This window comes from Clupea harengus, chromosome 10, assembly GCF_900700415.2.
Source record: "Clupea harengus chromosome 10, Ch_v2.0.2, whole genome shotgun sequence".
NCBI classification, from domain to species: Eukaryota; Metazoa; Chordata; class Actinopteri; order Clupeiformes; family Clupeidae; genus Clupea; species Clupea harengus.
The window spans coordinates 13,172,152-13,190,203 of record NC_045161.1 but is presented as its reverse complement, the minus strand read 5'-3'; the positions used below and the strand labels follow the sequence as shown (position 1 = coordinate 13,190,203).

Here is an 18,052-nt window from a genome sequence, read left to right as displayed (position 1 = left end):
AACACCAAATTCTTTACTATCTCTACCGAGACACAGCGCATGCAAGATTGGGTGTTACCTTCTCAAATAATGACAGCAATTACAGTCAGTCCATTCAGCTTGGGAGGCAATGAAAACACTCAGAACATGCTTCCAATGAGGCCCCCGAAGGATGGCCGTCATCTCTTGACATGACTTACGAGTGGGTGCGTCATTTTTTTGTTGGCACGAAGCTGAAGAGGGGGGTTTACCGTTGAGAAGTTCTCCAGAGTAATACAGTTTTTGTTATTTTGGTTTTTTATCACGTTGAGTCCAACTTTTGTGTTTCTCAGTGTGTGTCATGTCTGTGCTGGGGGAATGGTTGTGTGATGCAATCAGAAGATGGGAAAAGTGTGGGAAAAGTATGTGGAAGTTGAAGATGGTGGTGGTGGTGGAGTGTCTCCAGTCTTTGACCCGATCTGATATGAGTTTAGTGAGGATGGGCTGAGAGACCCCATCTGAGGCCCGTATCTTGAGGCCGTTGGAGTTCCAGAGGGCGTGCGTCCGCCCTCTCGAGACTTCGTTCCGACTTATGCCCTATCACTCATGGTTGTACATGCACATACACATTCGACCCCCCCACCCCCCTCGTCTCTTTACCTTGGCTCGTTTCCAGAGGTTCTCCGTTTCTCTGCGCCTCGCTGTTTGCTCAGCACATGTAGACCCTGTTGGCAAGCTCAGACGCTCTAATGAACAAGCGCGGGGATTACAAGACCAAATGGAACAGAACATTCTGCATCGCCACACCTCCTCCCCGCCTACCCTCCGACAGACATCATGTACTTCAACACTCACTCCGTCTTGGTTCATGAAAACATGGCCCAGATATCGCTAAGATCTGTGATATCTGATTTCTTAACCACCACCCCTCCCCCCTCCGACCACAAACACACACACACACTCACAGACCTACACACACACATGCACACAAAAGGCAATGATTACACCAGTGTTGTCTGTAAATTCTTTGACAGGAGAGTAGAATAGACATAAATCTCATTTATGCACACACAGACACACTCATGTGCCTGACTGAGGAGGTATCCTGGTAGAGGGTTAGCTGCGTGGGTCATGAGTAAAAGGCCACATTCCCTCCCAGGAGAAGTGTCTGACGTCAGGAGCCTGGGAGGAGATAAGCACCGCGAGGACGCGGCCCTGACTCTGACCACCTACCACCTGAGGTTGGCCCAAGATGCAGGGCCTCTACTGCCTGTCTGTCTGTCTGTCTGTCTACAGCTTGTCCTTCATCACCCATCTATCTGTCTGTCTGTCTACCTGTCTACAGCCTGTCCTCCATGACCAATCTGTCTGTCTGTCTGTCTACCTGTCTACAGCCTGTCCTTCATCACCCATCTGTCTGTCTGTCTGTCTGTCTGTCTGTCTGTCTGTCTACCTGTCTACAAACTGTCCTCCATCACCCATCTGTCTGCCTGTCTACAGTCTGTCTACCTGTCTACAGCCTGTCCTTCATCACCCATCTGTCTGTCTGTCTGTCTGCCTGTCTACAGCCTGTCCTCCATCACCCATATGTCTGTCTGTGTGCTGTCTCTCTGCTCTTGCCAGGCCCTAGTATTGATGACTTTTGTTTTCTCCTCTTGTTTCATTTCTCTCTATTTCAATATCATTTTCAAATATATATTTTCATGTACATTTATATTTATTTGATTTACATTTAATTTATGTACTTGTTTTCCTTTTAATTATGTTTTGCTTATGTTCAGTTTATTAGTTTTCCATTTTTTTTTCATCTGTGCGACTGTCTGTCTCTTCCTCTCTCTCTCTTTCTCTCTCTCTCTCTCTCGCTCCATGTCCTTCAGCCGAGGGTTAGGGTTACTCGAGCTTGCCGCCCGCTCTCTGGATGAGTTTGTGTATTTGTGAGGAAGGGGGCATCCATGGGCCCAGACTTGCTGGGGTTTCATGTGTCCAAGCAGGCGTTGACCTTCAGCGACAGATGGAGCAGATCCTCATAAACAATCCCAGCAGCCCTGATCATGACACCCAGCCCAACAGCTTCCCAAACACAATGCTCCAAGTCATGGCACATGGAGGTGGCTATAGGGTTACTCCTTTCCTCTGCATCGACAGCTTGTTCCGCAATCCTCCCCACACACGCACTGACAAGGAGACAATGTTAGGCAGATCTGGAGGTGAGGGGAACTGAAAAGAAAATTAGCTGAGGGCGTCACGGGCAACAGATGCCGAAGTCACAGTAACCGATTCTGAAGTCACAGTAACTGAGCTCAAGTGCTGGCTGCTAATCTTTGCTTTTATTGGGGGGTGCTGAGTGAACGTGCATTATTCATGCATTGCATACATTATCTGCGACCACTTAGTCAAATATTTACTCGGTCTGTCCAACTGTGGAGTGGATCCCGGAGGGGGACTCCCGCCTCTGTCAAGGTCCTGCCTTTTAAAGTTCATTTAACGCATGACTTGCGGCAGCCCTCGATGCTTCACTTAAACCAAGACTCACATATTTTCTGCATATTTCCTCTTGTGGATCATGTGTTTGCTTATGTTAGGGAAATGTATTGGCGTAGTGTATTATAGTGTAGGGCCTTGGCGAAGGTTCATGTCCCGTACTCGTACAGGGAGGGGCTGTGAGCTAGTGCTTGTCCTGTCCTCCACGTTGCATGACACGCAACAGGGTCGAAAAAGGGAACGGACATATTTCATTGTTGTTGTCTTTCATGCTTTCATTGAATTGTATTGGGGGGGGGGGGGGGGGGGTCACTGCGCTCCTTCAGCTGTGTGTTGTGTATGTGTGTGCGTTTGTGTGTGTGCGTGTTTGTGTGTTTGAACACAACCTGGCTGAGTTTAGGGTACAGGAGGACAGCAGTGGAGAAGACGAGGGAGGGGGCAGGGAGGGGGGAACATGAAGAGGAAGCAGTGTCCCGGCCACAGAACAGTCCGCTTGTTTTGGTGTTTAGCGAAGGGCTGACAGCAGCACAAGCCGGGGTCTGTGGTCATCGCTGGACCGGCTCAAACGCTCTCTGTTGACGAGCAAGGCTCGTGGGGAATGTGTTTTTTTTCCTTCTTCATCTCTCTCTCCCCCCCCCCCCCCCCCCCCCCAGACCTTGCTATGTACTGTGTCCGCAGAGTCAGTTTACACACCAAACCCATGACCCCCCCCCCCTCCTTTTCCCTTCAAGAAGAGAATTCCAACCGCAACCTCAAACACAGCGTCCACTCAGTTCCTAGTCACCTTGGTGCGGAGTATCAGCTTGCTTGATCTCACCACATCGTTGTATGTGTAATGGAACTGTTTAGAATTTATATTGCCTTCAAACAGAACTGAAGAATTGTTTGTCATTATTTTGACATTTCTGATAGTGAATAACGGTATGGCTATTCTAACTTTACCACATTGGGGAAGAGCGATTCTATGCCATGTTCATATTCCTCCATATTGTCGATTATAGCATTTTTGCTCAGTGGCTTGTCCAGAGTTTGGGGCTTTTCTACAGAAAAGACCCAGCAAGAAAAGACTTCACCCCCCCACCCCCCCAAAAAAACAGGATGTTATAAAATGGCAGCTCCTTTGTTATTCCTTCATATTCCTGAGGTAATTACCAAACACAGGGACATGCCTCTCATTGCCGTGACATCAGGGACGTGTTTATTGCAGAGAGGACAGGAAGCAGGAAGTCAAACAGGACATTCAGGGCCTTGGCAACATCATCTAGGCATTTTTGGGGAGGGATAGGCCCTAGTCACTCTGTCTGTCTTTAAAGGTCTTGATGTTATTTATGGATATATTGAAGACAGTGGATTATGGCCATGATAGAATACGTGTCAGATCACAAGTTACAGTTAAATTGCATTGCATTGTAGAACAAACAGAATGTTCACCCACATAGTACAGAAGTTCATCATTGCATACAAGCAAATGAACACGCTCACCCACACATTCGCACACACATACACACACATGCACAAAATCACACCTGCCTCCCCAACCACCCACATGTGCACAGACACACACGCACGCACGCACACACACACACACACACACACACACACAATAGTATACAGTATACAGTATACTGTGATCACACCTCTTCAGTGCAGAGCAGCTGCAGGGTATCAGACCTACTCCACATACGCACTAAACTAACATCCCTGTGTGAAACCCCAGAGAGCAGCGGCAGACCCCTGCAGGTCTCCCTCTAACCCCCCCAACCCCACCCCACTCCCACTCACCCCACTCCCACTCTCTCCAGCCATCCACTTCCCCTCTGCAACCCTCAGAGAAATGAATGCCTTCCTGCACCATTGGACTGTGGGCACTGCTCTGTGTTAAAGAGAAAGCAGACAGCGAGACAGTGACAGAGAGAGTGAAAGAGAGTGAAAGAGAGAGAGAGAGAGAGAGAGAGAGAGAGAGAAGAGAAATGCACAGCTGCACACACACACCTCATGCACCCTGTGGCTGCTGGCCCCTGGCCAATCTCCATGGCTAAATTGGGTAATTAAGTGAAAGGCAACACCTTTGGCACTGCTGGCACACATGGGTCCGGTTGGTGGCGGCTCTCTCCCCTGTGTTGCCGTGGTCATTCACGCTGACAAATCACAAACCAGCTGGCACCGCTCTGGAAGCAAAGCACCAGTGTGAACAATTTCTACATGATGGTGGCAAATTAGATGGCAAATTGACTCAGCTGAAAGAGGCAGAGAGTGTGCATGAGTACGTGTGTGTGTGTGTGTGTATGAGAGAGAGAGAGGAAGATTATTAAGAAAACATTTTACGAGAGGGTTGCACTTGTGAAACTGACATCTTTATTTATTGATGAATAGATACAGCAGTCTGAGACTTCAAGGGCAGAAGATGGCCATAGCTTCTTTTTAAAGTGAATCAGTGAGGAGGGAGGTGAAGGATGAGAGAAAAAGAGAGAGGGCCAGAGAGAAAGAGGGAGAGGGAGAGAGAGAGAGGGAAAGAAGAAGACAGGGAGAGAGGGAGAGAGCTGTCTACATATTAGGGGAAAGTTCTGAAGGCTCCAGATCCCTTTTGGTCGCAGCTTCAGACACTGTCCATCTGAGGGCCCTTTAAAGCTCAACCTCAAAGAGACTTTACTTTCTCTCTCTCTCTCTCTCTCTCACACACACACACACACACACACACACACACACACACACACACACATACACCCCTGACCTGTTCCTTCCATTAGCACTGCCTCCACACACTGTAGCAGCCTGACTGTGGGAGTGTATCCCTGATCCCCTCTCCATCTCGTTCTCTCTGCCGCTCTCCGGAGCCCATGTGTCCCGCTGTTCCTGACACCCTGGCTCGTTTGCACACGCTAATCCTTTTGTTCCAGGTTAATGCTCTCGCTCCCACTTTTATGTACTGAACAGCGGTGACCTCATCGGTGAACGGAGTGAGAGGGAGACCAGGATCAAAGTGAACAGACCCACCTCACCCGCCCCAACCCCCAACCCTCCCCACTCACCATCTCCGCCGCCTCCATGTAGGGGATTTAGGTAGAAGAGACTAGAGAGGCCAGAGCCAGAACAGAGAAACAAAGCAGCCATTCACCCTCAATAGAGCCTTGATAAGGGCTTTAAAGTATAAGAGAGTGAAAGAGACAGAGGGAGAGGGAGAGGGAGAGAGAGAGAGAGAGAGAGAGAGAGAGAGAGAGAGAGAGAGAGAGAGAGAGAGAGAGAAAAGCTGCAGGGTGTAACAGTAACCACCAGCAGATAAGGGTAGTGTTACTGTAGTGGCACACTGGCACAAGATTAGGGGCACCTCTCACAACTTTAATGTAACCCCTGTGAAGAGGTGTGAGGGAATGGGAAAGACAGATTAAGAACTGGGAAAGAGCGAGGGATAAGGTGAGCATGACAAAAAAAAAAGTAGGGGACAGTAATAACAGGGCTAGTAATAATAACAAATGGACTTTCAGACTCAGATGACATCTAAAGGCCCATGTGCTTTAGTGGCCGAGTGCCCCTGACTGAGTGTTGTTTTATTCACCTCCCTAAAGTGATGACCTCACCTCAGGAATCCCTCTCGGTCCTCGGAGTCAGCAGCACTCGTACATTTCTCTGTTTTCATTTCTATTACTTCTCCGCACCTTGACCGAAGGGTTTCCCGATCGCTTTCCGCCAGTGCCACAAAAATAAACACGAGGTATATTTTTTTTCTCTCTTACAGAAACACGTCACTTTGTTGTCTTCTCCCGTCGCGCTCATAGCAACGGCTAGCCGTAGGGAGCGAACTTCAGCAGGCTTACCCCGGGCTCTTGCGGCACGATTGCACGATACAGCCAAAAATAAACAAGCTGGGAGTGAGACGGGGCCCAACAATCTCTCCTCTCACACGGGCCATCTCTGTCTAATCAATTTAGCCAGGCCAAACATCAAAGGGGGAGAGGCTGGCAGAGATCCAGCGTGAGCCTGAGCAGATGATTGTTTTATCAGGTGGAATTCTTAGATAGCCGTGCCCCGGGAAAGATGGATCCCTTCCCCTCCTCAAAACACACACACACACACACACACACACACACACACACACACACGCACGCACACACACACAAATACACACAACCATAGATACATGAATGTTACTCCCCACTGACACATGCACACACACACACACACACACACACACACATTCACACAGACACACATGTAGTTATATACAGCTCATCACCACAAAGGGCAAAACTGTGACCCTATGGATTCTGTAAATGGAGTGAATGGCACTCACACATTGACACCGACTTATAGACATTATACTCATGCCTGCAGTAACACATGTGCATTAACACCATACAAGCAGAACAAACAGAAACACACATGCTTATTCCATTGCACCTACACTCTCTCAGGCAAACACACACAAATATGGATGGAAAAGAACTGCTGTTTTTCTCGAGATACACACGCACACGCACATACACATACACAGACACACACACACACACACACACACACACACACACACACACACAAACACACCCTCACATACATCTGCATTACCTGTATGCTTGACATACTTTAGGGGAAGTCATTACTCTGCAGGTAATGGATGGGATGACTGTGTACCATAAACCTTAAACCTCAGCCATCTGCTGCTCATTATCGAGAAAGAGTGAGAGAGAGAGAGAGAGAGAGGGAGGGAGGGAGAGAGAGAGAGGGAGAGGGAGGGAGAGAGAGAGGGAGAGAGAGAGAGAGAGTGACTGAGAAAGAGTTCTTCATCATAAACACTCTATTTGTAAAACACAGAATACAAGTGCCTGATCTGGTCTCTGTATTTTCTTAAGTGTAATACAGGCAGGTATTATGTTAAAGCATTCATGTAGTTGTGTGAGCACCACTGTAAAAAGTCAACTCTCTGTCAGGTTGATGTAGTCAGTTGTACTAGCTCTGCTGATAAGCTAACAGCTTGTGCTGCCTCAGCGTAGTGGGGAAAAAAAATCACAATATTTTATCAGTGCAATCTCTGAATCCACTAATGAGGTCATGGCACACACACACAGACTCCAAACGCGATGCTGTCAAGAGCTCTGTCTCCACTCACCATTATCTCGGTCAACAATCTGTGAGAATCATCTGTATGTGCGCGCGCGTGCGTGCGTGTATGTACGTGTGTGTGTGTGTATGCACACATTATATAGTCTATGTGTGTGTGTATGCACACATTGTAGTGTAATGTGTTGTGTGTTCACTGCGCCTTCACCTGGCACTCCACACACTCCACTCTCTGGATCCTTATCCACGCTGAGGGGCTCTATCATACCCCATCTCCCCCGTCTCCCCCCCCCCTCCCCCTGGGGCAGTCTGATAACTGTCTCTGTGCCTGGGGAAGGAGGGTGGGGGCTCCAGTAGAGAGGGCCTCATCACTCCAGATCAGTCAGGTACAGAGATAAGAGCAGACGACAAGCCCTCCTGCACTTTCCTAGCCCTCCCTTCCACCTCCGTTTCATCTCTCCATCTCTCCAGCTCCTTCCCTCTTTCTCTCCCTCCTTCTCTCGCTCTCTTGTTCTCCCACCCGGCTCTTGATCCCCCCCTCCATTCTCCTGCTGCAGTGATCCGGAAAGAACCAAGATACAGAGGAATATACACTCACACAGAACACACACATACACACGCACAAGAAGGACACACACTTTCAAGACACACACAAAAATGAGCACACACATGCTGTACACTGACACACGATTTTTACATACAGATAAAATGTTTTCAACAACAAGGTTAGGTTTGTTCCTCAAAAACACACTGACAGATATACAGTGAAGCACGCACACACACACACACACACACACACACACACACACACAAACACACACAAAGACACATAAATGCACTCACGGGCACACACACACACACACACACACACACACACACACACACACACACACAAACACACACAAAGACACATAATGCACTCACGGGCACACACACACACACACACACACACACACACACACACACACACACACACACACACACACACACACACACACATACTTAATTTGATTTAATCTGTGCATTCTTGAAAAACCCTATCTGACCATAGCAAAACTTTGTGGGCAAGATACCCCCCCTTCCCCTCACTCCCTCCCCCCCCCCCCCCCTCCCTTCTTAGATTCTTGGCCCTCAATCAAAAAAACCTCCAACTGAACTTTTGCCTTTCTTCCTCAAAAACATTCTGTCACTCCTATTAACACACCATGCCACTTCTGCTCTCAGAGCCACTTTAATTTCCCTCCAGTCCCATGCATTAACTCATGTTCAAATTGCATTAAGGAGACATTCTGTCAAACCGCTCCGACTCACTACATTTCCTTTTGTGTGTGTTAGGAATTAAAAAAGCAGCGGAAAGCGACAGGTTGAGGCTGCCAACGATTTCCTTCTAGGGCCCACTTCAGAGAGCCTTTGAAGAGGCTGAGGTTTACCTTTCAGCCTTCTGCTTTCCTCTCCTCGCCCCTTCGCCAAACTGCGCAGTCCTTATACTGCCACCAGCCTCCCTACATGCCAGGACCTATTCCATTACTCAGTGTAAAACATTGTGTGTGCTGCCTCTCATCAACCTCCTCTTGAAAATGAGCTGGTTCACCAATACTATTTGCCTGGATTATGTGTGTGTTTGTCTTTATGTATCAGTGTGTATTTGTATTTGCTGGCGTGTGTGTGTGTGTTCGTGTATGTGTGTTTGTGTGAATACTTGTGCATGTGTCTGTATGTGTGTGTGTGTGTGTGTGTGTGTGTGTGTGTGTTTTAGTGATTAGCATTTCTTCCAGGCTAATTGGAGGATGTTTTGAGTGTTCCCTGTGAGTCAGTGAGGGGGCCTGTCGGGGACGGTAATGAATTCTGTCAATAAAGGAAATAGCCCCGCTTCTGTATGGGTGCAGTCCCACCTGAGGCACGGGTGTCAGCCTGAAACGTCTGACAGACAGACAGAAGGGCTTATTTATCGTTCCTCTTCTCACTCTCTCTCTTCTCTCACTCTCTCTCACTCTCTCCCTCTCTCTCTGTCTCAGAGACGAAGCAGCCATGAATCATTCTTATTACACATCACACTTTGTCTTCTGGACCCGTTGGCAGCACCGATGCCACAGGGGAAAGAGGCATGTGTGGCGTGACAGGCCCGGCCTGGAAATAAACTATGAGCTTGGCAGTTCTTTGGCGCTGATGGCATGCCTCTGCCGTTGACGTTTTGATTGGGATTTGTTTATTGGTCATGGCCAACAGCCATGTGAAGGTGCTGAGGTGGGTGGTGCGGTGTGTGGTGTAGGTGCACACAAGTGAGTCGGAGGTTGGAGCTCTCTTATCCGCTCTGTATAGAATAGTTGTGATCATTGGAACCGCCGTATAATCGTGCTGTGGTAAATCATGCAAATTTACTTCAATCATTTTGAGACATTTTTGTGTACCTTGGGTGCATAATTAACTCTGTTGGACAAGGGTTTGTGCTGTGTAGGGTTATGATCAGGGTTGTTGACATCAGGCATTCATTTGGTGGTTCCTGAATTGATTGTGCTTGGTATTGATTAAATTACCGTTGTCTTAAGCTTAACTGATCTGGCCTGATTAAGGTTGGTTTGGCTGGTTTTTGATAGCTGATTTGGCCTGATGGATAGGAGTGATGGTGGCTGATTGCAATCGCTGATGTTTTGGATCGCCATGTTGACATCCTCAGCAGACCATGTCCCACTCCCCACGCCTCTGTGCACATCTGCCCCCTTCAGTGCTGCCCATGCCTGGGCCCTCCCATCCGCATACACATGGGTCCGCCTGGGCTCTGGGCCCCGGCCTGCGCTGAACTCCCTTTGTTTTGACGGCTGCAGCTGTCATCCGTGGCTGGTGTCTCTGTCCCACTGCAACCTGATCGGCAGCGGCCGGGCCAGACAACAGCTCCCTCCCCCTTCCCCCCACCCCACCGGCCAATGCACTCTTGCACTCCCATCGTTGCACGCAACAACAGCCCCCCGAAAAACACACATCTCCGCATCTCCGGACCCCAACATGGCCATGACCAGTCAGTCATCCGTTGTTATTCAGCTCACAACCCTGCGCACATCCATCTCATAACATGTCTTCCTGTCTGGGCTCCTGTGCAAAGCTGCGCTGGCTTTGGGAATGCCATCCGGTACCCTGTCCCAGCTACATCCCGTGGGCAATTGGATCTGCTTATCCCTGTCTAGCCGTCCCCAGGGGCCTAGACCTTCACATTTATCAAGAGTGTCTTTGGCATCTCCTTAAGGTCAACCTTGTCCTCCTTCTGGCCTTCTGAGATGCTGCTTCTTAAACACCTGTCAATTAAGTCATACCATGCCACAAAAAAATCAGAGGCGTTTCAGTTGTAATTACTGCACTGTGTCTCTACCTTGGACTTTGTGGTTCACCTTTGGGGTACTCCCTAAATCACTCCTGCAAAGACTGCTGTCTACCTCTACTCTGGAGTCATGAGCACCACAGCTGGTTTCTTTTATTATGCAGGGTGTCTGGTCTCAGTCTGTGTGTGTGGAGAAGTGTGTTTGTGTGTATTTGGGACCAGAGAGCTTCCTAGTACACAGTAAACGGGCTCAGTAAGTATGGCAGCACTTGGTGTAGACTCAAGAAATCAAGCTGACATTTGTCCAGTTCTCCACAGGAGTTCTCCATCTTCACTATGAAGCCAGTGGGGTTGTTCTGTCGGTAAATAACAAAAGCATTGTGGTTTCCCCATGGTGACACTTAATGCGCTGTCTCAGACCGGTTAATTGGCTGAATGGGTCCCATGTGATCTGTCCAGCTTTCTGCACCTAGTTTTGTCAGAGAAACAAACCTTTTCCCAATTTCTGTATTTACTCCCTCCCTCTCTCTCTCTCTCTCTCTCTCTCTCTCTCTCTCTCTCCTCTTTTTCCATGCGTTTTTCTCCTCTGTTTGATTTCTCTTCTGTTTCCCTTGTTCTTTCCACACTGGGAGTTCAGAGCATTGCTTTGGCCAGACTAATTTGCTTTTCCCAATAGCAGCAGCCACCTTGGCTTGCATCGAGCCTGTTTATGCCTTCTCGGAATGACTCCATTTGGAATAGTTTCTGTCTGATGCTGAAATTCCACAACTTTTACAACCTGGAGAGTTTTGAGGTCAATGCTGTCCCCCCCCCCCCCCCCACACACACACAAAAAAAAACATAAGAATCCTTCTTACTTAATTCTCGTCCTTCCTCTCTCATCTCTCCACTCTTCTACCTGTCTGTTTGTCTTTCTTTAGCTCTTCTTTTATTGCAGTTTTTTCATGGGCCAAGCACTTTGCTGGGATGCCAAGTGAATATGAACAGGTAGGGCTTTTGGACAGGATCTCAGGATTAGAGTTGTCTCTGCTGGGCCGGGGGGTGGGGGCGAGGCTTAGGCAGATTAGTTAGTCATCTAAAAATGTTCCACTGAGTACAAATATTAAGAAAGACAGACAGAAACAGACAGTATGTGCATGTGTATCTGAGAGAGACAGAGAAAGAGAGAGAGAGAGGGAGAAAAGGAGAAAGAGAAAGAGAAAGAAAGAGGGAGGGAGAAGGCTAGGAAAGAAGTGCAGGATAGCAGGAGAGAGAGAAAATGGACAAGTATGATGAGATGCTATTGGGCCTGCTGTAATGTTACCCAAGCATTTGGGCCTTATTCAACTGTTTGTGTGAGAGCGTCTGAAAGCGTTTTTGTGGGGATGTGCGAGTATCTGACTCACTGATGGTGTGTGTGTGTGTGTGTGTGTGAAAGTGAGTTTGTTTGTGTGTGAGTGTGTGCAGCATCTGCCAAGTTTTCTGTGAGATAAGCGCCCTGTAATTTCTTCCATTCTCCAACCTCTAAAGGCCTCTTATTATAAGTATTGGAGCACTTTTATGGCTCTCTTTACTAACACTCTCATTTGCAGTTTCGCAACCACACACACACACACACACACACACGCACATCCACACACACACACACACACACACACACACACATAGAGATAAGTTAAGCTGATAGACAGCTTCTGCCATTCTCTCTCTTGCGCTTTCACTTTATATCAATTCTCTTTCTTTCCTTCCTTTTACCTTTCTTCTTTCTCCCTTTTGTCTCCCTACTCTTTCTTCTTTCCTTCCTTCCACCTTTCTCTTTGCTCCCTCTTTCTCTCCATCTCTCTCCAGTTCTGAGTGTTTTCCTCCTGGGCTCTACTGCAGCAGCAGTCAGTCTCACCTCCTGTTGGGAGAGACTGTTGATTTACGCACAGTGAGCCTTTTGAGAATGGACAACAGGAGATATTTCATGGGCAGTCTTGGTGGGGAAGACATATTGTGGAGTGTTTTTGGGTAGCAGTGTAGGGGGAGAGATGCTTAGTTTAGACGGGGCCCTGGCCATGCCAAACAGAGGAACCACATGGGGGGGGGGGGGGGGGGGGGGTTATGAGTGGGATCATAGGATAAAGAGAACCAAACTGTCTGTTTGTGTGTCCAAGAAAATTGTTTAACGTCTGGTCTGGTCCGCTTCTCACCCTGGCTCGCTCACGCACACGCACACAGCATCCGCGCACACACAGTCTCGCGCGCACACACATGCAGAGAACAAGAGCAAGCACCACGGTGCCAGAGAACATATCGGCACAAGTGTGAGAACGGTTCATGTTCTAAGTTCACGCACCGGTAGTGCCCCCCGCTTCACATGTTGCGGAAAATACAGCACAGATATTGGATCAGCTTTTCCCTGTGGATATCCCCAGCATGTTCGTAGTGAACTAAAATATCTCTGAAGCGGGGAACGATCCAAACCTCAGTTAAGTCTAGGAGCACGTGTGTTGGTTGCAAATGCAGCATGGTCCACAGAGTCAGGGGGCCGTCTCCAGGAGACGCACATCTGGAGATGGAGAGACATGTTGGGCAACTCATAAAGAGTCGCTATTCCTCACCACTGAAGATGCGAGTGACGCCTGTGCCGTGCCTGAAGGGGCCGTTCGGAGCATTTCATGGAGTAACATCATTAGAAACACACAGACACAACACTGGATCTGACACGAAACAACACCATGTGTTTCTTTGATTTTGTTTGTTTTTTTCATACGCAGATTTTGTACGGAAATTGAGACCAAAGACATCAAAGAGGTCAGGAGAAAGGGGGACTTTGTCCTGCTGTGTTTTCCTCGCTGATGGACTTACCTTGATGTTGATGGTGACAGATTGAGTTAGGGATGCTAGGGGCAAGCGGGTAATGTGATATGGATGCCTGTCCGAGCCGACAGAGAGGATCGTTGGGAACGAGGAGGGAGCTCACATGCAGCCGGGTGGCTAATGTGATTTGTTTGCAAATTGAGTTTGGAATGAACCGGAAAGTGACAAAAAAGGGGAGCATGATGAGGTTACAAGATCATTTACAATTCACAACTCAACCCCTCCACCATTTCCCTCTGTCGTGATTTATTCTGAAAGTCATTCCAGTAAATGAGCCGTTTTGAGAGTTGGATGTGTGCGCGTCTGGTTGGCCCCTAAAACAGGCTGATAGTGGAGCTGCATTCTTTTTAAAAAGGTAGAAAGAGCTATGAGGTCGTGGCTATTTGTCACAGTGATGACGAAGACTCCTAAATCAAAACATGTCTGGCACTGGAGTTGGATTTCAGTGAGAAGGGGAGGCCTTAAATCACCGGGCTAAATTTGGTCCTTTGGGCCCACCGAAGGGGCTTTGGCCCTGGGGCAGTGAGGCACAACAGCAGTCCCCGAGGTGCAACTCTGCCTCCTGTCACCAATGTGCTGCTGGGATCCATTTTATCTGACAGTCAGGAACAGCAAGGAAGCTTCTCTCTCCACACGATAAGGTACTTTTTCCCCCTCCCTTGAAGCGTCCTCATATTGGTTGAAGGTTAGTTTGTTCTGGCGTTTTCTAACAAAAGACCCTCTGTGTGAAAGTTCAAATACCACAGAGGCCACATACTATTACTGCTCTGCTAAGAAAAACATGGTCCATGCTTCAAGCTGCCAGATTATCAGGCAAGTGAATGCATAAACAATTGCCCCCCCTTCCTCCCCTTCCCTAAAAAAAGAAGAAAGAAAACAGAAAACCACTGATAAAGACGAAAACAAGAGCTGGCGCAACAAGCCCGGCCATTGCTCCAGAAGACGTCGACCCACGAGGCCCCCTGAACTGCCCCCTGAGAAAGGGAAAGTGTGAGAGCGGGCAAAAGGGGGGAGGAGGGGGCTAGGGGTCATGATGGGGCATGTTTGGGAAGGTTGTGGGACCACAGCTCACTCACGGAGGAAAGCTCCGGATGACACTTCCTTGCGCTCAGAGAGTTTCGGTGGACCTCGCGTGGGCTTCCTGCGCTTCGTGAAAGTGCTCTTTGTATTCTTCTCCTGTACCGTGCACTCAGTGCTGCTCTCCCCCCCTCTCCTCCCCTCCCTCTTGAGCACCCCGCCCCCCTCCCACAACACTGCCTCTTTCAAGATGTTCTGCTAAATAATAATTTTTTGGAGGAATATTGTCAGTACCAAAAGGAAAAGGAGTCTTCAGTTATGATGCACCCTACCGTTTTACTGTGTGTGTCTGCCACATAATTTAATGAACATAAGTGCTTCATAATCCCGCCCATGAATTGGAGTTGCCCAAGAAGAACCACATTTGCAGATGCACATGACCTGCGGTCTTAAATCTTCTGAATGACTTCTGTTGACTTAAATGCCTAATTTATGACTCAAAACCTCACTAGTATTAGACAAAGAACCATAGAATTAGCTTGCACAATAAATGACCGGAGGTTGACTTCCTTGGAGGATGTGCTGCAAAGGCTACTTAAGTATGCTGAACATACTAATACCACTGTAACCTGCATATATTCCATGTCTAGAAAGGGCCTACAAACAGACATGGGGTAATCAAGCCTAAAGCAAACCTGTAGTTTGGAGCCAAGCATGACCAGCTTCAAATTAGCATACAAATACCTCACAGTGGTGAGGAAAAAAGCCTGTATTCTTTTTTTCCTTTTGACATTTTTATACATTTCCACGGAGGAGTTTTTGTCATTTCTGAATTCACTTCATTAGGCATATACATGATCAATCCCTACTTGTTACTGTGACTGGAGACTGACTTATGTGCTCAACACTCCATCTTGAATATCTGCATACATATGGTATCCACTTAACATAAGTATACACAAAAATGAATCTATCTGACTGACAAATTTCAACCGGACCAAAATGCTAAAGGTAGATGAGACGACTGGTTGACCTTGACCCTGAGGGAAAAATCAGTGTAAATATGGTATGTCAGAGTGCACTCAGTCTAATGGCTATGTTCATTTCTCTCCCTTCTGTCCAGGTGTCTCTGCACCTGAAGCCCATCCAGTCCATCCAGGTCCACCAGAAGGCCCTGGTGTTTGTGCTGAACTCCCCCCAGCCCGTCACCTGGAGGCTGAGGACCGAGAACCTGGCCCCAGCAGTCAAACGCACCTTTCATGTGAGTCTCCTGCGATCTGCTGATATCCTCACACACACACTCTCTAGGGGATCTGTAAAAAGCTCTTTCCCTGTTAAACACACACACATACACACACACACACACACACTGACACACACACACACACACACACAACACACACACACACACACACACACACACACACACACACACACACACACACACACACACACACACACACACACACACACACAAATACATATGCACTCTCTCTCTTCCAATTCTCCTCTTTCACAAGCAGTATTCACTCTTTTTCCTACTTTCTCATGACAAATTGAGAAGTCAGGAAAATCGGCCAAGCGTGCACCATAATCCGGAATCATCATCCTTTTCTGTGTTCCAGTCTTTGTTTGAGTACATGTGCATTCTGTACATATCTGCATAAACAGAGACGCTGAGTGTAGTATGGGAGTGTATGTGCGTTTGAGAGTGTGTGTTTGTGTGTGTGTGTGTGTAGTGCAGGAGGCAGGTTAAACACAGGCCTGAACACTGAGCGTAGTCTGTGTGGATGCTAGACCACAGGTTGGAGGCGGATACACTGTGGTCCAGACTGTGCTCTTTAAACAGCTGCCATCAACACACACAGCTGAGGTTTGGCAAGCAGTTCTGTCTGCTCCAGTACCTACTCTTTTCACTTCCTCGCACACACACACACACAATTACAAACACACACACAGGCACACAGACACACTTACAAACACACAGACACACACAAACACACATTTATTTTCTGCCCTTTTCTCTGCCTCTCTATCTCTCGTTCCCTCTCTTCTCTCTTGATCACACACTCACTCTCGCACACACTGTCCCAAAGCCCTCCACACACAAAGACCCACTCTTCAGTTGGAAATCGCTGCTGCATTGAAGTTATTAACTCCAAATCCCAGCCCTCAGCTCAGGCATTACTGTGTGTGTTTGGAGGGTTATTTACAACTGAACTGTTCAAAGTAGCATAGAACACAGTACCCATCAGAACTGCCCTGCACAGCAGAAGTCTTCCACAGCCTCTGCAGGGACCTACTGACCAAGCTGTCAGGCGGCGTGATGCGGACTGTTGTTGTTACGCCAGGCAGTCCGAGGGGGGCGTCGCCGTGGAGACGTCTCAGCCGCAGAATAACGGACAGCCCGGTGTTTACCCCAGCAGATAAAGCCAAGGAGTGAGATCAGCGTTGTTGGCACGGTGTCCCCATGACAACGTCATTGTTTTCCAGTCAGGCTTTTGAAACACTGAGCGAAACACGCTCTGTCTATCTGTCTTTCTCCCCCTCTCTCTGTCTTTCTCTCCCTTCCCCCCTCTCTTTCTCTCTCTCTCTCTCTCACTCTCTTTCTCTCTTTTTCTCTCTCCATTCTCTCCTACTATGAATATCTCCCTTTCCCTGCTCGTGTTTGTTTCTTTCGGAGTGTGCATCCCCCTACTCTACCGTCTTAGAGAGGCACAAGCTGAGGGAGTGCGGAGGAAGCCAGTAAGCCTCACCCCTACCCAAGCCCCCTGGATGGGATAACTGGCCATATTTAGCCAACAGAGCGGGAGGCCTGAGGCCAAGAGGACTTAGGTAGAAAATGAAAACGCAGTGGACTCAGGTATCTAGGGCTTAAGCCCCTATAGGCCATGAGAAAATCACGCTGAAATGAGTTTGAGAGGCCCATTCCTAAACTAGACACACTGGCGCTGTCTATTCCCCGACACAGACACGCAGAGATAAACATACACATGTGCACGTTCGTATGCTCAGTACACACACACACCGGTAGAAATGGAGGGACAAAATGCATGCAGTTACACTCATGAGAAACAACAAACATGGGACAAAATGGGCATGCAACCATATAGATAGAGTACACACACACAAACATCTGTTCACACTGACACACATGTGCACAAACTTCAAACAAGGCACACACACACACACACACATACACACACACTCCTATCTCATCTTGTAAGCCTGCTTGTTTGCCCATCCTGATACCAGCTCTTCAGTAGGGCTTTCATGTAGCTGCCTCACTGCTCAGCAATAATCATTCTCAAATGTGCGCCGATACCGTAGCATTCCCCAAGAATGCAACGGCGGGCATCACTATTATTTCCATATGTCCTGACGTGATAGACA

At 48.1% G+C, this 18,052-nt stretch overlaps 1 protein-coding gene across 3 annotated transcripts in view; it reads left to right on the top strand.

Annotated features, from left to right (window-relative positions):
- Positions 1-18,052, top strand: part of tgfbr3 (transforming growth factor, beta receptor III) — a 96,877-nt gene that overhangs the window by 34,697 nt on the left and 44,128 nt on the right. For all 3 annotated transcript variants that reach the window (XM_031575420.2, XM_012839531.3, XM_031575419.2), the window contains exon 4: positions 15,783-15,920. In XM_031575420.2, coding sequence (XP_031431280.1) covers positions 15,783-15,920 — 138 coding nt within the window. The remainder of the gene's footprint in view (positions 1-15,782; positions 15,921-18,052) is intronic.